This window comes from Bos grunniens, chromosome 15, assembly GCF_055505025.1.
Source record: "Bos grunniens cultivar Pamir isolate PY7600 chromosome 15, Bosgru_T2T1.0, whole genome shotgun sequence".
NCBI lineage: Eukaryota > Metazoa > Chordata > Mammalia > Artiodactyla > Bovidae > Bos > Bos grunniens.
In genome coordinates, this window is record NC_141179.1 from 64,786,478 (window position 1) to 64,810,971 (window position 24,494).

Genomic DNA, 24,494 nt, shown 5'->3' on the forward strand with positions numbered 1-24,494 from the left:
CACCATTATTAGTAAATCTTTTCTAAACGGGTTAATTGGCAATCTCAGGACAGTTATGGAGTCTGCTTTTTCAAAGAATGATTTGTAATTGGGTCAAGGGAAAGAATTCTTTGGGGTCTTCTTAAAGTATGAGTCACTCAAAACAGATTCTGTTTCACAAGATTGTGCTCCTTTCCTAGAGGACGCCTCTATTTGCAGATAACTATAGGGCACAGTTTATAACATTAGGTGGTAAGCTCCTATATTAGTCAGGATTCTTTTGGTTGCAAATAATGGAAAACCAACACAAATTGGCTCAATAAAGGGGAAATTTTACCACTGAACAGGCCAAGGCTTCAAGCATGGCTAGATCCAAGAGGTCATACAATGACTTCCATATTTATCTTGTTTCTTCACTTTTTGCTGGCTCCTTTTCACGTAGGCTCTTACCTCATAGTGGCAAACTGGCTCCCAGCAACTCTAGGCTTATATCCTATCTTCTTAGAAACCTCAATGCCAAGAGAATGCCTCTTTCCTGATTGTTGTAGCAAAAGCCTTGAGACTTCGTCGCACTTGACCAACTCATGTGCACACTCTGACCAGTTCTTATGGCCATGGGGTTGTGATGCTATGATTGTCCGGCCTGTGTCTCATGCCTGTCCCTGGAGAAGAGCTAAAGAGTCTTGTCCTGGTGCCAGATGAGCAAAGACCACAGAGGCTCTCTAAACAGGTGTAAGCTCCTCTCGGTGAAGGAGTCAGTCTAATAGTGCATGTTTTATCCCCTAGATGAATTGCAAGGGCAGGGTCTCGCCCTTGGGGTTCTGATGTCTGTTGTAGACTGGCAGTGTGTGAATGTCATGCTCTGACTAACGGGGTGTGGGGTCATGAAAAGGTGTCTTTACCTCCCAGGTTTCTTCCATAGTCACTGACAATAACACAACCTCTGTACCTTGAACTCACAAATGGATAGAATCTTAGAACCAAGACACAAAATAGGGGAGTTCTCTGAAGGTAGATGCTCTGAAATGCAAATAATTTATAGAGGAAAACTTACTGTTGGATGAGAGGGAAGTAGCCAGTGATTTTATCCTACTTTTGTGGGATAAACTCTGCAAGATCATATGGGATAAACCCTGCAAAATCATGTGGGATAAACCCTGAAAATTTTGCAGAATAAAACCCTGCAAAAAAGTCATCACTCCTGAGTTGCCTCCTCTGCAAAAAGAAAAGCACAGCCACAGCCCTCGCTGTTACTGGTTCTTTCCCCCATCTAAAAAAGATTCCTCTAAGGACAAGTAGAAACAAAACAGTGATGACAAAAGTATGCATTTCCTGGAGTGAGCTGGCTGGAGCCTCTGAACGTGTGAACCTCAGTCCCTGGTCAGGGCACTGGAAAACGCCTGCATGTAAAACTAAAGGAATAAATAAACAAGCCAACAAACACACTCATCATGGGCAAATGATGGCACTGGCACTGATGGAAGCCTGGATTGTTCCAGAACTTTTCCACTGAGCAGGAGGAGTAAGGGCATGCGGAAAAGACTCTTAGCTACAAGGGGTTTGGGTATCCCTGCGTGTGTGTGTTTTAATTTATTTATCTTTTAATTGAAGGATAATTGCTTTACAGAATTTTGTTGTTTTCTGCCAAATATCAGCATGAATTAGCCATAGGTATACGTATGTCCCCTCTCTCTTGAACCTCCCTCCCATCTCCCTCCCTGTGCTTTGCATGCCATAATTCTCAACCACTTTGCCACCCTAACAGCTATGAGGGGCTGCACGCTCTGGCAGTTACTGGGGCTCACTTGACTAGTAATTTTCTAGAAGGAGGCACCCCTTTTAGAAGAAGGTGTGATTTTAAAAAGATGTCCGAAACTGATCAGTCCTAATGAGGCTAGACGATAACTGTAAACTAACTTTGAAATTAATTGAAGTGAACTTCCTGGGCCTGAAATGCTCTGTGTCCAGGTTGGTATGTGGCTGGCTCTGTTCAGGTGTCTACCGAAATGTCACCTCTCTAGAGAGGCCTTCCCTGACCATCCATCCCATCTAAAGTCACCCCACATCCTGGTCACTATCTGTCACCCTTATTTGGGAATTACCAGGCGCACTGTCTATCTGCCTCTTTAGAATGTATGCTCAGCAAAGCAGGGCTGTGTCTGTCTCATGGTGGATCCTCATTCTCTTCCACCCTACCTGGCACATTTTAGCCACTCAGTAATGGATGGATGGATGCACGGGCCCCAAATTGCCTTTCGGTTTATGGCTCCTTAGCCCAGAAGGGAATCCATCGTGATGAAAGCAGGAAAGAAAATCTATCATCGGTCGTGTTTAAGAAGCTTATTATCCACAGTGTTTGTTGACACACCGTGGAATCCTGCATGTGAAATTAGAAAGGTGAAAAGGGATAGGAGGCTGTTAAGTCAACAAAGCCAACAAAAGCAAGTTTGTTCTTCCAGCATTCACTGTCCTAGAGGGTCAAGGGAGAGTCCCTGGCCTTGCTGTCAGCAGAATTTTAGGTGAGGGTGCAATGATGCAATTGATTCGAGTTACCTAGTTTCCATACGAAAGGGCACTTACAATTCAGCCAAATGGTTACAGCATCTGGGGGGATAAAATCTTTATTCCACTCTTTCTGTAGTTCCTGATGGCCAGGGAACAAATACCATCAATTCTGAGATTCGCGAGGCAACTCCAAAGCCTTCATTGGTTGCCTGTAGTTTGGATCAGTGGAGAATTCCATCTGTCAGGGTATTTGCTGCATCATAACAGTTGTTGAATTTTCTTCAGGCAACAGATGAAGAACTCTGTCTACCGGAGCCGGCAATCTCTGAACAGCCCGAGTCCGGGGGAAACAGAGATGGACCTTCTAGTAACTCGGGAGCGACCCCGGCGTGGGATACGTAACAGTGGATACGATGTAAGTGTCTGGTGGGCAGAGGTGAACGCCAGCTTTGCTTTTTCCTGAATGCAAAGGGGATAGAGCACTCTGTCATGTGTCAGTTTATTGAATATTAGTAGAATTTAAAAATACACTGAAATGTTTTCTATTTTATTATTCCTTATTTCCTCTTTTGCGAAGTAAGAGTAATTGGAATGTATCAGAGTAACAAATTATTGTTCACAGAATCTCAAGGTTTAAATTCAACCATTTTATGAATAGTACTTTATTGACCTTTAACTCAACAGCAATGCTAAATGTCCTTAATTTTTTCCCCTTTGTTCTTAGAAACTCAGTAGGAACCATGGCCGTGGGTTAGAATTCATTTGAACACGGGCGTCTTTTAATCCAGAGCACTGTTGAGAAGTTGGATTTGTTCCTGATTTCATAACTCCTCAATATGCCATGGAAACAATGAGATTTCCCACAGAGCGGTTTGGTGATTTCACATGATGAAGCACATGCTTATGTGCAGGGGTGCTCCAGGCTGCAAAAATGTTTCTAATCCCATCAAACTCCCCAGGTGATGACTTAACAGTTTGGTGCCTCCTATCAAACTGCTTACCTCCCTTCACGTGTAGTTGCTCTCATGAGTTCGCGTGAAAGGTGCTCTGCTAAGATGTTCAATAGTGCTTTATGGTGTCCCAAGATTCAAATGGTTTGAATATACTCTTAGGTTTTATGAAAATGTTTCTTTCCTTTTCTTGTAAAATGTTTCTCTAATTACAAATACAAAATTTTCTGTAACAGGAGTTATGATTCAAATATATCCAGATAAACTTTTGTTTTAATTGTGAGGTTGTAATTTGAAAGCTACACTTGCTTTCTGAAACATACGGTGCTAATTGGAAGGCAAGAAGGTTTTTCCCCCCTCGGAATTGGCCATTCTTTGCCACAAAGCTTAAAGTGGGATTTTTAATTGGTCCAATTAAAACAGAGATACTATACCTAATTTGAATTTCTAATTAGCTTCCTGACATTTAAACTTGATATCTGTGTTGGTGGTGATACCCTTATCTTTTATTTCTTTTTCATAGCTAAGAGTTAGGTGGTTTAATTTTGTAAAATTCCAGATGCTTTGGGCAAATCTCTTTTTTTTTCCTCCTCCAGATTAAAGTATTCAATGTTAAATTTTCTCCTCGTACAAATATTTCTTATGCCAAGCTTGGTCATCAATTTGATAATCAGCCTGTAGTTAAAAGTAGGGCATTTGAAATTTCCATTTAATCTCTCCCTACCAACAGTGAGTATTCTTCCTGGATGCTTGTAGTTTGGGAAACTTTTTCTTCTGCTCAGGAATATTCTGCTGATACGTGATAGCATTCTTAGTTTTTTTCAAGACTTGTATTAATAGATTTCTTATGAGGTTCTAGGCATAGATGTTTTCACAGTTTGGGGAAATAGGCCAGAACACTGTTAGTCTTGAAAAGAGAACACTGCCGGTGTTTTTCGCCACTGTGCCGGGACTTGGAGTGTTTACTGGATACTTTCGGAATGTTGCATTAGAACAGTAGGAGAGAGAGGATTTTTTTAAAAGGAGGTTGCTTACCTCTCACTGCTACTGCTGCTGCTGCTGCTAAGTTGCTTCAGTCGTGTCCGACTCCGTGCGACCCCACAGACGGCAGCCCACCAGGCTCCCCTGTCCATGGGATTTTCCAGGCAAGAGTACTCTCACAGTCATGTATAAATATTCCAATTACAGATTATTTTTAAGGGAAGCCCACTTCATTTCAATAAATTTTTTAAAAATATGTGTTTCTTTGAAAAGTGTGTGTGATCACAAAAACATATGCAAATACAGGTTTCCTTAAGAGATGATGATCATCTGGGGAAAAATTTGAAGAATTTAAACTGTTGATGCTAAGAATGAAATGGTTTCCTTTATTGCCTCCTGAACCTTTTAATTACATGAGAGGTATTTGCTATCATTTGCTGACTGCCCACACTAGACCAGGCCCTGTTCTAGTCTTTTTATGTGTATAATGTAATTGTATTTGCTGTCACCAGACAAGTAGTTATTCTCATTATGCCCGTTGTACAGATGGGAAACTGAGGCTCTGGGCAGTTACGTAATATGTTTACCCATCTCCAGATCCTGTCCCCTTAACTACCCCTTAATACTGCTTCCATGTGCCCCCGCCATACTATATATCTGTTTTTACATAACATATGCCCTGTATTTCTGATCTCTCTAAGATGTCAGGTCTCACAAGAACTCTTGCATGGTGAACTCACGCAAGCAAAAGGTGGACCTGCAGATAAAGTAGAAAAAGAAGAGTCATAGTTTTAAATAATGCATGCATTTGTTTTCTGAATCTTGATTTTCCAAAAGTGCCAAAGCACTCCTGGCAGAAGAACCCAGTAGCTCAGCAGTGAACAGGTCATTCAGTTGGAGGCATGTCATGCGTCCTTCTGGGCCTGGGCATCTTAAAGCCAGGCCACATTTTCAAGTCTTTTCTGCCAGATGAGGGAATGCCAGAAGGACCCACTCCTTAACATGGTAGAAACAAAAGCACTGGGAGATTGATTTAAGTGTGAATTTTTCAAAGGTTGCCTGCGTTAGAGTCCCAAAGGAAATGCCTGCATGTAAAAATAAAGGAATAAATGAGCAAGCCAACAAACACACTCATCACGGGCAAACCTCAGCCCTGGGACTGATGGCCACCTGGGTTGTTTCAGAACTTTTTGCACTGAGCAGGAGGAGTAAGAGCATGCGGAAGAGACTTAGCTACAAGGGGGTTGGGAACCCCTGTGTTTTACAGCAATGATTCTCAACCCTAACAGCTAAGACGTGCTGTACACTCCTGGCAGTCACTGGGGCTCACTTGAGTAGTAATTTTCTAGAGGAGGCATCCCTTTTAGAAGAAGGAAGGATTTTAAAAAGATGTCCAAAACAGATCAGTCCTAATGAGGCCAGACCGTATCTTTAGACTAAATTTGACATGAATTGAAATGAATTCCTCACAGTGCATAAGTGGGTAGAAAAGATAACGTCAGCCTAATATTTCAAAATAAAAGTACCTATTTCAGGGATTTCCCTTGTGGTTCAGTGGTTAAGAATCTGCCTTGCAATGCAGGGGACATGGGTTCAATCCCTGGTCAGGGAACTGAGATCCCACGTGTTGCAGAGCAGCTAAGCCGCGTGCCACAGCTAGAGAATCCATGCACTGCAAAGAAAAGATCCTGCATGCTGCAACTAAGGACCTGATGCAGTTGTTGTGATGGCTTCCATTTGGAGGGGAATGAAATGTGATCTGGAAGCCGCCTGCCTGAGATAGCTTAGAGGGAGTCTGGGGCCTTCTCAGTAAACTTGTAAATCCTGTCGTTAACGGGAGGCTCTTCTGCTCTTACGATTGTGGCATAAGAGTCAGAGACCAAGGTAAGGCACAAGGGTGCCCTGGTACCACATGCTGTGCCAGTGAAGGGCATAACCAACTACTGGTTTCATTAGGGAATGAACGGTTGGACTGGGGGATTTTGTCCCTTAGCAGAAGCCCCCTGCTGTTGCCCTCTGAACCACATGCTCCGTGTCAGCCCTGCCCCCACCCCCATCACCTCCTAAGCATCCCACCTAGAACTGGCTTACATAGGTCTCCCATCTCAGCCTTTCATTTCTTTATCTTGCCTCTGCTGACTAGTTTAAGCTGTTAATAACCCTGGCTTGATATGTTATCTCATGTTAATGTATAGGACCTTGTGTTTTGACAGAGTCCTTTAATCCCAGGGAAATATCTGATAATGGGAAATCAGGCTCCCTGGTTGAGGCTGAGGCAGAGGGAGGCATTTGGTGGTGAAGGGGGAGGTGTTTGGTGGTGAAGGGAGCCTTTCAGTGTCATCTAGACCTCTCCAGGCTGGTGGCTGCCCACAAAGAGACTTGTTAACCTATAGAGATGGAGGCCTCTTGGCATGTGGGCAACAGGAGGTGGTTTCTTGTTTGCAGGTTTGGGGGGCGGCAGATCAGGTTTCAGGATGGCCTAGTGACCCTGCTTGGAGCCAGGCCTCCCCTGCTGGGCTTCCTTCCCATGCAGGTGGGTTCCCAGTGGGCAGGAGACAACTTTCCTTGCTTAGTGAGCACTCAGGTGCCACCTGCCTGCTGGTTCTCTCTGGTCTCCTGTGTTCTGGATGCTGCCTGCTTCTGTTCTTGGCACCACCTACCCATCCTGCCTCTCCTGGGCTCTGAGACCTCTTAGCCTCTTGATCAGTGTGTGCATGTGTGCTAAGTCACGTCTGACTCTTTGTGACCCTAGAGACTATAGCTTGTGAGGCCTCTCTGTCCATGGATTCTTCAGGCAAGAATACTGGAGGGGGCTGCCATGTCCTCCTCCAGGGGGTCTTCCCAACCCAGAGATTGAACCCGCATCTCTTACATCTGCATCGGCAGCTGCTCACTGCAGGTCAGCGCACCCAGTACACTCTTGGTGTGGACACCTTGAGGGAAGGAAAGAAGGAGGATTGGACAGAGTTAAAGGTCCGGATGTGGTATAGGAACTACAAGACCTCCCCCCGGGGAGCGCTGTAACTCACGCAACCCTAAAGAGTTGTGTCAAGATTTCAAGAAGCATCTGGTTTCTTAGCCTCTAGTACTGACCAGTCCTTGTGTGTCCTTGGGTGAGGCATTTCACTTTAGCCAAGGACAGTTCCTAGTGAGAGAGCTGGCATTGCCTGTTCTCTCTAATGCCAGGGGAGAGCAAGGGTAATACCCAGATGACAGCCAAGGACTGGAGACGTGCCCATCAGCTAGGGAAGAAACCCTCGAGTCTGGAGAAGCACAGCACCATCCACCCCATGCTGGTTGCTCCGAACTCTGGTCCTTGGCCCACGGGGAGCCCTCAAATCCCTGTAGGATCAAAAGCTAGAGGACAAATTAGAACCCCACGTCGGTACTTGCTACCCCTTCATTTCTTCCAGCAAATATTTCTCAAGTGCACTGGATCCATTGCATCATTTGTGCGTTTAACATCTGCCAGTTCCACAATATAGTCTCTGAAAGATAAAAATATATATAGGGAAAATATATATAAGGGAAAAAATATAAATATTGCAAAAAAAAGTTAGCTTTTGCCTATATTCTGTTCATGTTGTGCATTATAGGTGACCTGTTTCTTATTTGTATAAGATTGTACACACAGGCCATGCATATATGCTATGTGGATGACGATGAATTTTCAAAGGTTTAACTACCTTCTCTGCTGGTATTAGCATCTGAGCCCCACATGTGATTCCACTGTACTACCTGTGTGAGGCTCTATGGAGAAGAGAAGGTGGATTAACTAGTGCTTGCCCCAAGGTGCTTTTGGAGGCTAGTGGAGGGGACACGTAGAGATATATGCAACATGTTGGGGTAGTGAACTTGGATGGGAACAAAAAGTCTTCCTGGAAGTCTGTTCCCGTCTGTCTCACTCACAGCTGCCAGAGGAATCCTTCTAAAATACACGCCCTTGTTTAAAATCCTTCAGTAGCTCCTCAGGGGGGCTTCCCTGAGGAAGCTCAACTGGTATAGAATCCATCTGCAATGCAGAAGACTCCGGTTTGATTCCTGGGTCGAGAAGATCCCCTGGAGAAGGGATAGGCTACCCACTCCAGTATTTGTGGGCTTCCCTGGTGGCTCAGATGGTAAAAAAAAAAATCTGCCTGCAATGCAGGAGAGCCCTGGGTTTGATCCCTGAGTTGTGAAGATCCCTTGGAGGAAGGCATGGCAACTCACTCCAGTTTTCTTGCCTGGAGAATTCCCATGGACAGAGGAGTCTGGTGGGCTATAGTCCATGGGGTTACAACGAGTTGGACATGACTGAGCGACTAAGCACAGCACAGCACAGCTCCTCAGGGCTTGGGAACAAGACTCGAACCCTATGGGGAGGGAGGTGGGAGGGGGGTTCAGGATAGGGAACACATGTGCACCCATGGCTGATTCATGTCAATGTATGGCAAAAACGACTACAATATTGTAAAGTAATTAGCCTCCAATTAAAAAAAAAAAAGACTCAAACCCTAAGCTTCCGGCTCAGGGCTCAGATGCTCCGGCTGGCCCCGACATGCCCTTCTGGCTGATGCTCACCGCTCCTTAAGCTACCTGTTGGGTCCAGCCCTCCCCGCCCTCTCCAGACTTGCCCTGTGGTTTCACATCTGCACATCTTTGCCTGTGCTTCTCTCTCTGTTCAGAACATCCATTCCCTCTGGCTTAAGTTGCTCAACCTCGGCACTTTTGATCTGGGGGCTGGATAATTCTTTGTATGGAGGGAGGGCTGTCCTGTGCTTGTAGGATGGTCAGCAGCATCTCTGGCCTCTACCCACCAGCTGCCAATAGCCCCTCCCACTTGTGACTGCCCCAGAATGCCTCCAGACACTGCCAAGTGTCTTTTGGGGACAAGCCTGTTCCAAGTTAAGAACTGCCTATTCTTGGGACTTCCCTGGCTGTCTAGTAGTTAAGACTTTGCCTTCCAATGCAGGGGGTGTGGGTTCCATCCCTGGTCAGGGAGCTAGGATCTCACATAAACCTAAGACAGAAGCAATATTGTAACAAGTTCAAAAAAGACTTTAAAAATGGTCCACATCAAGAAAAAAAAAAAAATCTTCAAAAAAACCAAAACAAAACTGCCTATTCAGGCAGTGCTTTCAGAACTCGGTTAAATGCCTCCTTGAGAATCTTTTCCTCGACTCCGCATCTGGAGTCTGACTTAGTACCTGGGACTCACTTCATCAGGTTCCTTATTCCTGTTCCTCCCAAGTGCATTTACTTGTATTATTCCCCAACCCCCACCCTCCTCAAGGACAGAAATCATGTTTTATTCATCCTGGAAGCCTCAACACTCAGAATCCGAACCAGTGCACATCAGACGCAGTGTCTCTATTTGTTGAGCAAACGAACAAACAAGTGTCAACCAGAAGTGACTCTGGAGCTGAGACTTGAAAATATGGGGCAGATTTAGCTCAGAGCCATATAAACAATTGATTTGACTGGCTTATCAATACCATAGACAAATGCATGTTACTGTTTGAAGTTCAGTCTAAATGGTGGTTATGTTAGGATGCTTTGGCTAAAATAACAGAAAGCCCAGCCCAACTCAGACTGTACTCATGAAGAACATGTACTGGGTAGAGTAAATGCAGGCCTGGTCTGACTGGTGCCCCTTTTCTCTGCATTATGCAGTGCTGCCCCCTCATATGTTGGCTTTAAGCACAGGTTGGTTCTCTCCACTGAGAATAGCCATTTCCTGCAGCAGCCTCGAGCCTTGTGTCTACATGCTGTGTTGGCCAACCCAAGAGCCAGCCATGAATTGAAAGTTTTTGGGTTTTTCACTCTAACTGAGCCACAGTAGGTCCAATGCCCACTCTACCCCTGTATCACTGGGGTGGGAGTGGTGGGCAGGGGGAGGGGGGTCCACTGGTTGATTTAACCCAGGCAGATGTCACCAGCAGAACTGGGACAGGCTTAATCCCCCACCCCCACCCCAGAGACCGTGCCTGAGACCCAGGGAGAGGAGTGGATGGATGCTGAGGCCACCCCAGTACTTGCTCCTTGAGGAATATTGACTGTTGGGCCTTTTAAGGAGTAAAACCAGGAGAATCGTCCATGTCACTTGTCCCTCCAGTCTCAGCTGTGGGATAAACACACCTTTGGTTGACCACCCATAAAGGGAAAGATCGGCAAGGCGATGAGCCCATGACTACTTCTTCCCATGGGCTTGGGGAGGCCTGACTACTATTGAAGGTTGTATCTTGGAGGCAGATAGAATGACCAAGAGGGATTTTGTGAATCTGTCTGGCTTTTTCAAGAGACAGGATGGGGAAAAGGAGATTTGAGTTGGCAATGGGGAGAGCCTGTTTTGTTAACAGAATAGTGTTGGCTTGGGTTAAGCCTTGTTGCCTGCAGGGTCAACTAAGCTAAGAAGATAAGAAAAAGCAGGTAGTGACTCACCTTAAGAGCAAAAGCAAAATAGCTTCCCATGGCAGAAAGCCATTCTTGTGTGTTTACTTTCAGGTTGGTCCCTTTTTAGTAAGTATTTGTTACTAACGCATGACTCTGGCTAATGTATTGTTCTCAGCATTCACAGGCAGTACTGTGTGATGGTTATGCTCATGGCCTCTGGAGCTAGGCTTGGTTCATGGTCCAGCTCGGTTGAACACTGGCAGTGTGAAGCTAGGCTAATTACTTCATCACCTGCTGTAGTTTCTCGAACTGGAAAATGGGCATACAAGTTGTACCTGCCTTATAGGGTTGTTGTGAGGATTAAGGGGCTTCCCAGGTGGCACTAGTGGTAAAGAACCCACCTGCCAATGCAGGAGACACAAAAGATGTGTGTTCGATCCCTGAGTCAGGAAGATCCCCTAGAGGAGGGCATGGTAACCCACTCCAGTATTCTTGCCTGGAGAATCCCCATGGACAGAAGAGACTGGCAGCTACAGTTCATGGGGTGCAAAGAGTTGGACACAACTGAAGCAACTTAGTACCCACGTGAGGATTAGTAAGCATGTGAGGATTAAATGCATTATGCTCATAAAACACATAGAAGATGCACAGTGAATATTAGCTGTTGTTGCTATGGCTAATATTCCATGAAGGAGAGAAGGATATTCTTTTTTCTGTTTCTTTTCCATTCTAACACTTTAGACACTTCAGGCCTGCTGTGAATTTTCTCACATACTGTGATATTGTGATTTACAATAAGAAATATATCATTTGGGGACTTCCCTGGTGGTCCAGTGATTAAGAGACCACGCTCCCAATGCAGGGAGCCTGGAGTTCCATCCCTGGTTGGGGAACTAGATCCCACATGCCACAGCTGAAACCTGGTACAGCCAAAAGAAAAAGAAAGAAAGAAAGAAATACATTATTTGGTCTTAGTCCCTGCTGCTGGCCCAGAGCTAGCTCTAAAACCCCTTGGGATTTCCTGAGTGATGGGAACATTAAATGTTCTTCATGTTAAAGAGGTGACCTGGAAAGCACCTAAGGATGGTGGCTGGTTGCCTGTGGAGCCCAATATGTGATTTCCAACCTCATGCCCACTGCCAGGGAGGGGAGATGAACTGGAGATTGAGTTCCATGGCCAATGGCCAGTGATTTAATCAATCATGCCTAAGCAAAGGAGCCTCCATAAAAACCTAAAAGAAGTGGGTTTGGAGAGCTTCTAGGTTGGTTTACAGGTGGCGATTCTGGAAGAGTGGTACCCTCAGACAGTATGAAAACTCCCTGCCCTTCCCCCTAGTGCCTTATGCATCTCTTCCATCTGGTTGTTCTTGATTTATGTCTTTTAGTGATGGGCCAGCAATCTAGTAAGTAAAATGTTTCTCTGAGCTTTCTGAGCTGCTCCAGGAAGTTAATTGAACCTAAAGAGGAGGTTGCTGGAGCCTCTGATCTCTGTCTAGCTCATTGGTCAGAAGCACTGGTGACAACCTGGCCTTGGGACTGGCCTCTGCGGTGGGGAGGGGGCGGTGGGGATGGAGGGCAGTCTGGTGGGACTGAGCTCTTAACCTGTGGCATCTGATGCTTTCTCCGGGTAGTGTCTGAAATGAGTTGAACTGTAGGACACCCAGCTGGTGTCAAGAATTGGATGTGTGGGGAAAAAACTTACACATTGGTGATCAGAATTGTACTCACTAAAGAGAGGATTGGATTCCTCAAAGGGCGTCTTTCTCCAGCATGACTGGGCTGGACAAGGGCTTTGTAAGGGGTACCCGAGACGCTCCCTTTCTGCCCCAAGGACACAGAGATCACACGTCCAAAGGTGAGCTCTAAGAGCACATTTCGCCAAACACAGGGTTCAGTTCAGTTCAGTCGCTCAGTTGTGTCTGACTCTTTGTGACCCCATGAATCATAGCACGCCAGGCCTCCCTGTCCATCACCAACTCCCGGAGTCTACTCAAACTCATGTCCATCGAGTCAGTGATGCCATCCAGCCATCTCATCCTCTGTTGTCCCCTTCTTCTCCTGCCCCCAATCCCTCCCAGCATCAGGGTCTTTTCCAATGAGTCAACTCTTCACATGAGGTGGCCAAAGTATTGGAGTTTCAGCTTTAGTATCAGTCCTTCCAGTGAACACCCAGGACTGATCTCCTTTAGGATGGACTGGTTGGATCTCTTTGCAGTCCAAGGGACTCTCAAGAGTCTTCTCCAATGTTCAAAAGCATCAATTCTTCAGCGCTCAGCCTTCTTCACAGTCCAACTCTCACATCCATACATGACCACTGGAAAAACCATACCCTTGACTAGATGGACCTTTGTTGGCAAAGTAATGTCTCTGCTTTTGAATATGCTATCTAGGTTGGTCATAACTTTCCTTCCAAGGAATAAGTGTCTTTTAATTTCATGGCTGCAGTAACCATCTGCAGTGATTTTGGAGCCCCAAAAAATAAAGTCTGACACTGTTTCCCCAACTATCTCCCATGAAGTGATGGGACCAGATGCCATGATCTGAGTTTTCTGAATGTTGAGCTTTAAGCCAACTTTTTCACTCTCCTCTTTCACTCTCATCAAGAGGCTTTTTAGTTCCTCTTCACTTTCTGCCATAAGGGTGGTGTCATCTGCATATCTGAGGTTCTTGATATTTCTCCCGGCAATCTTGATTCCAGCTTGTGCTTCTTCCAGCCCAGCGTTTCTCATGATGTACTCTGCATATAAGTTAAATAAGCAGGGTGACAATATACAGCCTTGATGTACTCCTTTTCCTAGTTGGAACCAGTCTGTTGTTCCATGTCCAGTTCTAACTGTTGCTTTCTGACCTGCATATAGGTTTCTCAAGAGGCAGGTCAGGTGGTCTGGTATTCAGTAGTTTACTTTTTGTTGTTACTGAGTACTATTCCGTTGTATGAACATACCACTATTTATTTATCCATCATCCTATTGTTGGACATTAGGGTTGTTCCCAGTTTGGAGCTACTAGAGAAAAATTGCTATATACATTTTCACACACATGTTTTGTGAACCTATGTGCTGTAGTCTAAATGTGTGTTTCCCTAAAATTCCAACTGTGAGAGTCTAATCCCCATTGTGTTAGTATTAGGAGGTTGGGGGCAGCGATCAGGATTAAGTATGGAATCCATGAATGGGATTAGGGCCCCTATTTAAGAGATTCCCCCAGAGCAACCTTGCCCCTTCCTCTATGTGAGGATACAGTTAGGAATATGATTCTTGGAAGAGGACCCTCACCCAACCACACTGCCCGCCTTGGACTTCCAGCCTCCAGGACTGTGAGAAATCGATTTGTACTGTTTATAAGCCACCCAGCTGTGTTATTTTATTCTAGCAGCTTGAACAGACAAAGACAATATGTTTTTATTTATCTTGGATAAATATAGTGGTACTGGAATTTCTGGGTCCTAGTGTAGGTGTATGTTTAACTTTTTAAAACTACAAACAGGTTTACAAACTACGTGTGCCGTTTACTCTCCCCCCAGGACTGTGACAGTTCTAATTCTACTCCTCAACCTCACCAACATTTGTGATTAATCTTTTTAATTTTAGCCATTCCAGTGAATGTGAAATGATATAATTTCCCTAATTACTCATGATATTGAGCACCTTTCTATGCATTTATTGGACATCTATGTACTTTCTTTTATTAAGGTGTCAATTTAAGCCTTTTGCCCAATTTTGAAGTTAGGTTGTTTGTCATTTTGTTATTTATTTATAGGAAACACTTATATATTCTGGATACAAATGCTAATATTTCTCCTGGCTGGTGGCTTGTCTTTTCATTACTTGTCTGATTAAAAAAAAAAACAAAACTGTTTTTTAAATTTTGATGAAGTCTTATAGCTACAGAATGTGTTCCAAGACCAAGCAATCTGATGGAATATTTTCCAGAAATAAGATAACTGGGGCTCCTAGCAGGGCTATAGTTTCCTTCAAGTTTGTTCCTGTGGTGTTTCAAAGAGAAGCTGAAGTCACGTAAATAGCCACTGTGTGGGCCTTCCTAGATGTGTGGTATGGCTGCGTTCTTTTAACAGTGAAAGATTGCATATGCTTGCTCTGTCCGGTGGCCACCATAAAACTCAATCCGAGGGGCCTGTGTGTCCAGGGGTGGAAAAGAAATGGCCTTAATTTCTTCTAGATATCTGTGGCCTTTGCTGCTGAGGATACATAGGTTACCAACCTAGAAGCCCTGGGGATCTTTCAGTTCAGTTCAGTCACTCAGTCGTGTCTGACTCTTTGCGACCCCATGAATCACAGCACACCAGGCCTCCCTGTCCATCACCAACTCCTGGAGTTCACCCAAACTCATGTGCATCAAGTCAGTGATGCCATCCAGCCATCTCATCCTCTGTTGTGCCCTTCTTCTCCTGCCCCCAACCCCTCCCAGCATCAGGGTCTTTTCCAATGAGTCAATTCTTCGCATGAGGTGGACAAAGTATTAGAGTTTCAGCCTCAGCATGAGTCCTTCCAATAAACACCCAGGACTGATCTCCTTTAGAATGGACTGGTTGGATCTCCTTGCAGTCCAAGGGACTCTCAAGAGTCTTCTCCAACACCACAGTTCAAAAGCATCAATTCTTTGGTGCTCAGCTTTCTTCACAGTCCAACTCTCACATCCATACATGACCACTGGAAAAACCATAGCCTTGACTAGACAGACCTTTTTGGCAAAGTATGTCTCTGCTTTTCAATATGCTATCTAGGTTGGTCATAACTTTCCTTCCAAGAAATAAGCGTCTTTTAATTTCATGGCTGTAGTAACCATCTGCAGTGATTTTGGAGCCCCCAGAAATAAAGTCTGACACTGTTTCCCAAACTATTTACCATGAAGTGATGGGACCAGATGCCATGATCTTCGTTTTCTGAATGTTGAGCTTTAAGCCAACTTTTTCAGTCTTCTCTTTCACTTTCATCAAGAGGCTTTTTAGTTCCTCTTCACTTTCTGCCATATGGGTGGTGTCATCCGCATATCTGAGGTTATTGGTATTTCTCCCAGCAATCTTGATTCCAGCTTGTGCTTCTTCCAGCCCAGTGTTTCTCATGATGTACTCTGCAGATCTTTAATCGATAGAAATTGTTAAGAGGAACTCTTATCAGAAGAGGAACTCAAGCAAGGGAGTGAAAATCAGAAACAGGTGCCCTTGCTTGCTCCCAAGGTAGGGGGGTGGTGAGCTGGTTCCTTTAGTGGGTGCGGGGGAGGGTGGATCTGGTGGGTCGGGCAGGAGGCATAGCTTAGGTGGTCTGCCCACCCTCTTGGTGGTATCTGAGTGCAGGGATCATGTAGTGCTCTGCTTTTGCTCCTGGCACTTCACAAGTGGCAGGTGGTTTGTGGCCCTCTTGTATCTTATTGTTCATCATTTGGCCCAACAGCACATGTATGCAGTTATTTTTAGTCCCTTATATTTAGTTTCTTTGTATTTTGTTGCCAGAGGAGATGTTTGTCCAGGTGCAGACACGACAGCAAAAAGTCCTGGGTCTCAGCCTATCTCACTTATATACCATAAGTATCCAAAATCTTAAATATGTACGTTTTCTCTAACTCAGTAATTCTACTTCCAGGAATTTAACATAAGGCTAAATGCATGGTTATATTCAGAATTTTAACCACAATATACAGATTTCACTTTTGTTGGGAAACTACATAAAAGAGTGGATAGTTACATATAGGTTGAAAACTCCATATAGCAGAATGCAGTGAAATCTTTTAAAGTTATTCCCTATAAATACCATATTTTTATTGACAGAGATATTTATTTGCAATGTTGTATAAAAAGATTTCAAAATATATATACTTCTATTTTATATATACATAAATCCATATATATTCATATATGTAGGAGGATTTTTATTAAATGGGACATTTAATTTATATACATTTACAAAATATATATGTGTGCGATTATACTGTTTGTAAAATCATGACCCAGATGGCTTAGTCTGAGAGTGTATCTAAGTCAAAAGAATTATATCAACAAAAGTACATTTTAAATAGTTATGAAAGAAAGTGAAAAGTGTTAGTTGCTCAGTTGTGTCTGACTCTTTGCAACCCCATATACTGTAGCCTGCCAGGCTCCACTGTCCATGGAATTTTCCAGGCAAGAATACTGGAGTGGGTAGCCATTCCCTTCTCCAGGGGATCTTCCTGACCCAGGGACTGCACTCGGGTCTCCTGCATTGCAGGCAGATTCTTTACTGCATGAGTCACCAGGAAAGCCCTACTTCTGCTTCTGTATCTGAAGGCTATCCTGTCATGTCCAGTAATACTTTTTCAATATCCTTAATTCCTTTCCCATTCACATGCTACATAGCTGCTTTTGCGTCTCTACCCAAAATCCCACTAAGACAATCGTGCAGCCCTCTCCGCTTCTGCCTTAGTGCCCTCCCATACTCTCTGTTCTCCATCACAAAAGCCAGAGAATCTTGTGCCAAGTGGTGGGCTGTGCTTGGAAGAAGAGGAGGGGAGAAACTGAGATGGTCCAAGCCAGGATTCTTTGTAGCTAACTGGAGTAGGGTGATGGGTGGGGTGGGTGAGCAACTGGGAGGGCGTTGGGAATATGCCAGCATTCATAATCTTCATTCTATTTCATATGCATAGAAAACAGCTGGAAGGACATGCACGAAGGTCACAATGTTAACATTTTGTTATTTCTGGTGATAGGATTAGAGTGGATTTTAATTTCCTTCCTTTTGCTTATCTATGTTTTCTAATTTTCTACCATGAACAGACATTCCCTGATTTAGTTCTTAGAATTTTTATTGAAGTATATCTTGATTGATTTATAAAAATCATTTGGAAAAAAAAAAAAGTTCCCCAGTGCTTCTCAGAATTATAAGGTTGGAAATGTAAGTATGGTAAACCCTAAGTTAAGGAGGTTTAAAAATATATTCTCTGTCCCAGATACACCACTGACATTTGTACCCGAGCCAACCATCAGCCAACACTGAGATCTGTCTTTGTGCCTGTCACCCCTTTCTGTCAAATAAAAGCAAAAGGTATTTTCAAAAATGTGCACGTTAGGGAGAAGGACTTGGAGCAGGTCAAACCAGTTGACACATATGTCTTACCTGGAAAATGGGGACAACCACACGATCCTCGGGGATTGGTGAGGGGCCACAAATGGAAAGCCTAGCACAGGACCGGCACATCTCAGGTCCTCAAGGAGCTCTGAGCACCTGCTCTGTTCAGTTCTTTTGCTTAAGAGGCAATTACTGGTTTTAGCTTTGGGCTAAGTTCTGAATTGGGGGCTGTGGATATAGCAGTAAGACATTGACCCAGCCCTAATGGAGCCCCCAGTTTGTGGGAGGAGACAGATAATATGAAAGTGTCTGCTTATGTGCCAAACAGTCTTCTAAACACTTGATATTTGCACATCGATGCTTTACATCCTTATAGTAATCAATGAGGTGTGTGTGCATGTTAAATCGCTTCAGTCATGTCTGACTCTGTGTGACCCTATGGACTGTAACCCACAAGGCTCCTCTGTCCGTGGGATTCTCCAGGCAAGAATACTAAAGTAGGTTGCCATGCCCTCCTCCAGGGGATCTTCCCAACCCAGGGATTGAACCTGCATCTCTTACGTCTCCTGCACTGGCAGGTGGGTTCTTTCCCACTACTGCCACCTGGGAAGCCCAATCTGATGAGGTAGATTATCTCAAGTATTACTTTGTAGTCTGTCTTCCTGGTCACGGATGCCTGTCCCTCTGTAAGAGCCCACATCTGTGGTAACGGTATTGGATCTGTTTGTATATGTGGTGGGTGAGAACTTGGGTACTGGAATCAGACTTTCTGGGTTCAAAATGCAGCTCCACCAATTATGGGCAAGATATTTGATCTGTCAATGCCTCAGTAATGTTTTCAACTGTAAAATAAGAATAGCTATAGTTGTTGCCTCATAGATTATTGTAATATTTATATAAAGCACTTAGAACAGTGTCTGGCACACAAGCTGTCAGTAAACATTTGCTGGTATTATTATTATTGTTGTGTCACTTGTCTCCTTCTGTAGACTGAGAGCTCCTTGAGGACTGTGACACTATCTTATTAATTATATGTGCAACTCCCAACCCAAGGCTGATCATGGGGTTGAAATCAACAGTTATCTGTTAAGTAAAAGAAAAAAGTTATCACTACTCGTATATTTTGAGGTAGGGAGAGAGGCGATACAGAGGGAGGAGGGATTGCCCTTATGAGTGGACATCAGATTCTCCCAAGAACCACGATTGTAGGAGGAATGTGGATTCTATTAGAGCAGACAGAGTCCAAGAAATCAGCCTAAATCAGAGTCAATGTAAGAACCAGAAGGGACATCCCAGACCACAGTTAGTGCTCCCATTTTTCAGGTGAGGAGCCTGAGGCATAGGGAGTTCATGTACCTTATCTGTGGTCCTGCAGTGTTGGAGGAAATTTTGGGGGGAACATGGCCCTTTATCTTAACCTCAAATTCTATTAATACTTGTGGTTAATTAAACAGATTTTTTTTTCCATTTTGGTTCAGTTTCACAAAGCTTTATTGAATGCCAAGTGCCTTATTCTCAGCTCACGAGAGATGAGTAAAATGGGCTCAGAGACAAGTCAGACTTGCTTGAGATTAAATAAGCAAATCAAATATGAAAATGGGAAATCCCAGGAAATAATGAGCGCTCGCCTTGTTCCCATTCCATAGACATCAGGAGACTAAACAACCAAGCGAGAACAGTGGGAATACAGGACTTCTTTAGCGCAAACCTGTTGAGGTCACACTTGGGTTATGACTCTGGTCCCTCCAGTTAAAGGGACCCCCCCCGCACAAGATGAAAACTTGAGCGGGGTGAGCAGAGGTTGATTTCCATTGGGGTGTTATGGGGTAGAAGCCATGGGATTCTACAGAATGTATCTCCACCTCCCTGGCAAAGATAATGTCTTCCCCAAGCCTTGCTCAGAGAACCCCCTCCCCAATCAGTACAGCCCCACCCCAGGGATCCTAGGAAAATGGGAGAGTAGGAAGTTGTTGCTAAGAAGCTTGTTTTGGCTCTGCTGAAGGCACAACTATAAATTCACATAATAAGAGACCCACCAGTATGACTGGAAATGCACAGCACAGCTGACGGGAGGGGAGATTCATAGCCTGCCTCAGCGCCATTCATCTTCCACCTGGGAGCAGTGTAGCCCTAGGCATCCATTATTTACCAGGGAGACAGGAGATGTCAGGGGGAAGGCAGTGTGTGGGTGGCAACCAGCACTGACAGGGAGCTGTGAGAGGCAGCGGGGTGCAGCACGATGTGCCTGGGACTGGAGCTGGGAGAGCAAGACTGTGCCGCTGCCCACTCTGGTGGACACAGAGTCGGTCACTTAACTGCTACGGCCTCCAGCTCCTCAGCCTTAAAAGAGGGCTTGAGTGAAACAGTCTCCTCAAGTCCCTCAGGCTCTGGAGTTCCATTCAGAATGTTCTAAGTGTTGTATGAAAATGTCGTTCAGAAGTTGCTTTCAGACTTCCTTCAGTCTGTGTAACAGGCTCTAGGTATATACAAAAAATGAAAAGTTAACAACGACCAAAAAAAAGAGGTTGTTTTCATTACTCTAGAAGGTATCCCTGGGGTCTTCAGGGAGCATATTTCCCCAAGGGTGATCTCAAACCTTTCCCTAAAGAACCCCCAGGCATAAGAGCCCCAGTGCATCTCCAGCCCAGGATCTGGAGGCATACACCCAGGCATGAAATGTCTTTGAGTTCTTATTTATTATCACAGAGATAATTTTGCACTCTACTCCATAAATCTATCCTTGCTTGTGTTGATATAAAAATAGTATTCTGAATTATTCACTGTTTGTGAATGTGCTGATAAATCTAGACTTGCAAGTTGGCAGAGAATCTTGTCTTTTGATCTTGAACTATACAAGCCCTAATTTTGTGTGATAAGGTTACAGGAGATGTCTAATTTCTTTTTCATGCTTTCTGTATTTTTTTTATTTCTTCTCTAATGTGTGTGTATTAATACTAAAGAAAAGTAAATAAAATTTTAAAACATGAAAAATAATGTAGTTCTGACCTTCCGCATCTAGATTTTAAGGAGGGAAGGGCTCCCCTTAATGAATGGGTTCCCTGGTGACATTTTCTTAATGTGCACATTCTTCTGTATCTGAGTGCTCTGTGCATGTGTGCTCAGTCTCTCGGTGACTCTTTGCAACTCCATGGACTGTAGCCCACCAGGCTCCTCTGTCCGTGGGATTCTCCAGGCAAGAATACTGGAGGGGGTTGCCATGCCCTCCTCCAGGATCTTCAAGACCCAGGGGTAGAACCCACGTCTCTTAAGTCTCATGCGTTGGCAGGCGGGTTCTTTCCCACCTGGAAGTGCCACCAGGAAGCCCATCTGAGTGCTCTGTTTGTGATAAATAACATGTGGTTGAATGAATAAAAGAATAATGACAATTATGATGATGATAAAAGCCACCATTATTGTGTTTTTACCATGTGCTACTGTTCTAAATTCTTTACCTCGGTCATCTCATTCAATCCTTATAAAACCCTTTGAGGCAGGTCTTATTATCCTCATTTTGCAGACGAGGAAACCAAAACATCAAGAAATGAAGTAACCGTTCCAGTTGGAACAGCTTTCCTGTGCTGTCTTTTATCTTCTCGGCTGGCCTTTTAGACCTGGTCATTGTGGCAGCATTTGCCTGAGCGCAGCAACTTGGTGGCGTTTCTTGGCAGTTCCTCATCTCTTGGTTTTGCCCTGAGGCTTCTCTGCCCTTTTCCACTTGTTTATCTGTATTTTCTAATTTTCCTAAGGTGTCAGTTGTGTCATGGATGGAGAGCAGGGTGGCAAACTAATCTATGCTAGCTTATTCACACAGAACTCTCAGGTTCTTTTAGCAGATAGCAGTAGCCATGGGCATAGTTGAAGTGGATGTGGATTAACTAGTCTCCACAGTCCCACCATCATCTTATTACAAAAGCAAATCTCAGAGCAAAACCTGCCACACATGCAGACTTATTAAATAAGCATTCACAGGCTGGCAAACATAACACAGGGCAAGCAGCCTGCTCTGGAAGCTGCTCAAGTCCCAACTCTCTGCCCATTTGGGTACTGCAACTGCTTCCGGAGTGGAAGCTTCACTGGAAGAAGGCAGGCGAACATTCTCGAGCGGTGGGTCTCAAACTTGAGCAACCATCCAAACCTCCTGAAGGGTTTCTTAAGGCACTGACTGCTGGGCCCTGACCCTAGAGCTTCTAAGGGCTCCACACTTTGAGATCTGATTTTGTTACTCTCTCTGATAAATGGCATCAGGCAACCAGCAATTGGCTCAATCCCTGGGCACAGGACCATTTAGAGAGTTAGTCTATGGTCTAGAACACCAACCCTTGGGTGTGGACTACAAGGTGCTCTGGATTCCTTTACCTAAAAGACATAGGGTAAAGAATGTCAGTGAAAGGTTTTAGAGCGGCGGTCCTCACATTTTTGGCACCAGGGACAGATTTTGTGGAAGACAGTTTTTCCATGGCCTGGGGCTGGGGTTGGGGGGTGGCTTCAGGAGGATGATTCAAGCACGCTACATTTATTGTGCACTTTATTTCTATTATTATTACACAGCTCCACCTCAGACCATCAGGCGTTAGATCCTGGAGGTTGGGGGCCCCTGATTTAAAGGACACTGCTAATGTCATCAGTGAGAAGCCATTTCGCATCCTCATTATGCTAATTAGCAAAACCTGGTGCATTCCTTGGAGAAGGCAATGGCACCCCACTCCAGTACTCTTGCCTGGAAAATCCCATGGGCAGAGGAGCCTAGTAGGCTGCAGTCCATGGGGTCGCTAAGAGTCGGACACACTGAGCGACTTCACTTTCACTTTTCACTTTCCTGCATTGGAGAAGGAAATGGCAACCCACTCCAGTGTTCTTGCCTGGAGAATCCCGGGGACAGGGGAGCCTGGTGGGCTGCTGTCTGTGGGGCCGCACAGAGTTGGACACGACTGAAGCGACTTAGCAGATGCATTCCTTATGCTCCAATAACTAAGGTTCATTTCACATAGATAGTTGGAGCATGGCCTCACTGATACAATATGAGCTGAATAGCCCTGTAGTGTTAATTCCTGGAGAGGGCACCTAGGGTATAACATAAATTAGCACAAATGCCTAACATCACTTGTCCAAATGGAACATTTTAGAGTAAGTTACAGACAACATTAATAGAAGGAAAGTTCATTAACAAATCGCGGGGCGTTTGTTTGGTCCCACAGACGGAGCCTGAGATCATAGAGGAAACCAACATCGACAGGGTGAACGAGCCCCGGGGCTATGGCCGCTCGAGGCAGGTGAAAGGCCACTCGGAGACCTCCACGCTGAGCTCGCAGCCCTCCATCGACGAGGTCCGGCAGCAGATGCACATGCTGCTAGAGGAGGCCTTCAGCCTGGCATCGGCAGGCCATGCGGGCCAGGGCCGGCACCCGGAGGCCTACGGCTCCGCCCAGCACCTGCCCTACTCCGAGGTGGTGACCAGCGCTCCGGGAACCATGACCCGGCCCAGGGCTGGGGTGCAGTGGGTGCCGACCTACCGCCCAGAAATGTACCAGTACAGTCTGCCCCGGCCGGTAAGTCAGATGTCCCTCCAATCTGCCTGTCATCATCAGATCTGCCTGTCCTGGGGTGTGCCCACAGGGGTCTCAGGGTGGGGACTTTTGTGATGAGCCATCTTGGGATTTGGAGACGACCTTTGCTGGGCTCTCATCCCGTCCTCCCTCCCTGATCCAAGCCTAAATCTTTCAGTCCTATGGGCACAGGCGCACGGGTAAGCCCTGATGTCCAGCTGAAGCACGTTTTTGAATGAATTTCCTTTTCTATCCCTCCTGTGAAGGCCAGACCTCATTCTTTGTGCACTGGTGGTTTTCTACAACCCCAAGGGCAAGGACCTCATTTAAATGTCAAAATGTAGGCCAAGGCCCCATATCAGGGGGCCGTGGAGCACGTGGTTCTGAGCAGAGGCTCTGGAGGCGGGTGATTTGACTGAATTCCAGTTCTAGCATTCAGCGGCTTTGTGACTTGGGGATGTTAGATTTTCTACAGGTGAAATAAACAGATAAGAAAAACAACCGACTTCCTAAGGTGGTTGTAAAGATTAACATGAGGTACTAGACGGATGCCAGGCACCCAGTAAATGCCATAAATGTTTGTCATGATCATCTCACTAACTAGTAACTGTACTTCAGTATTTGAGAAAGTACCCAGTGACTAAAGGCTTCCATGATTTAAGCAACCATTTTAATTAGTTTGCATTTAATTAGTTCATCACCATAGCATCTATAGATAATCTTTTTAAAGGGACATAGTTTTATAAGCCACAGACCATAATAGACAATGCTTTGTGTGATATATAGATTCCACCCTTGTAATATTTCATGCCCTATCTCCAAGTTACTCATTAATAGAGCATTATAAATTGTGGTTATGATATGTAGTTATCTAATAAAAGCTAGAGAAGGCACGTTGCTGACAAATGTCCATATAGTCAAAGCTATGGTTTTTCCAGTAGCAGTCATGTGTGGATGTGAGTTGGATAAACAAGGCTGAGCACCAAAGAATTGGTGCTTCCAATTATGGTGTTGGAGAAGACTCTTGAGAGTCCCTTGGACTGCAAGGAGATCAAACCAGTCAATCCTAAAGGAAATCAATCCTGATTATTCATTTGAAGGACTAT

General features: G+C 44.8%; 1 protein-coding gene across 3 annotated transcripts in view; it reads left to right on the forward strand.

The window, feature by feature from the left end:
* The window catches only part of KIAA1549L (KIAA1549 like), a 316,445-nt gene that overhangs the window by 266,583 nt on the left and 25,368 nt on the right, over window positions 1-24,494 (forward strand). For all 3 annotated transcript variants that reach the window (XM_086341097.1, XM_086341099.1, XM_086341096.1), the window contains exons 16-17: window positions 2,770-2,899; window positions 23,041-23,391. In XM_086341097.1, the coding sequence (XP_086197223.1) occupies window positions 2,770-2,899; window positions 23,041-23,391 (481 nt within the window). The remainder of the gene's footprint in view (window positions 1-2,769; window positions 2,900-23,040; window positions 23,392-24,494) is intronic.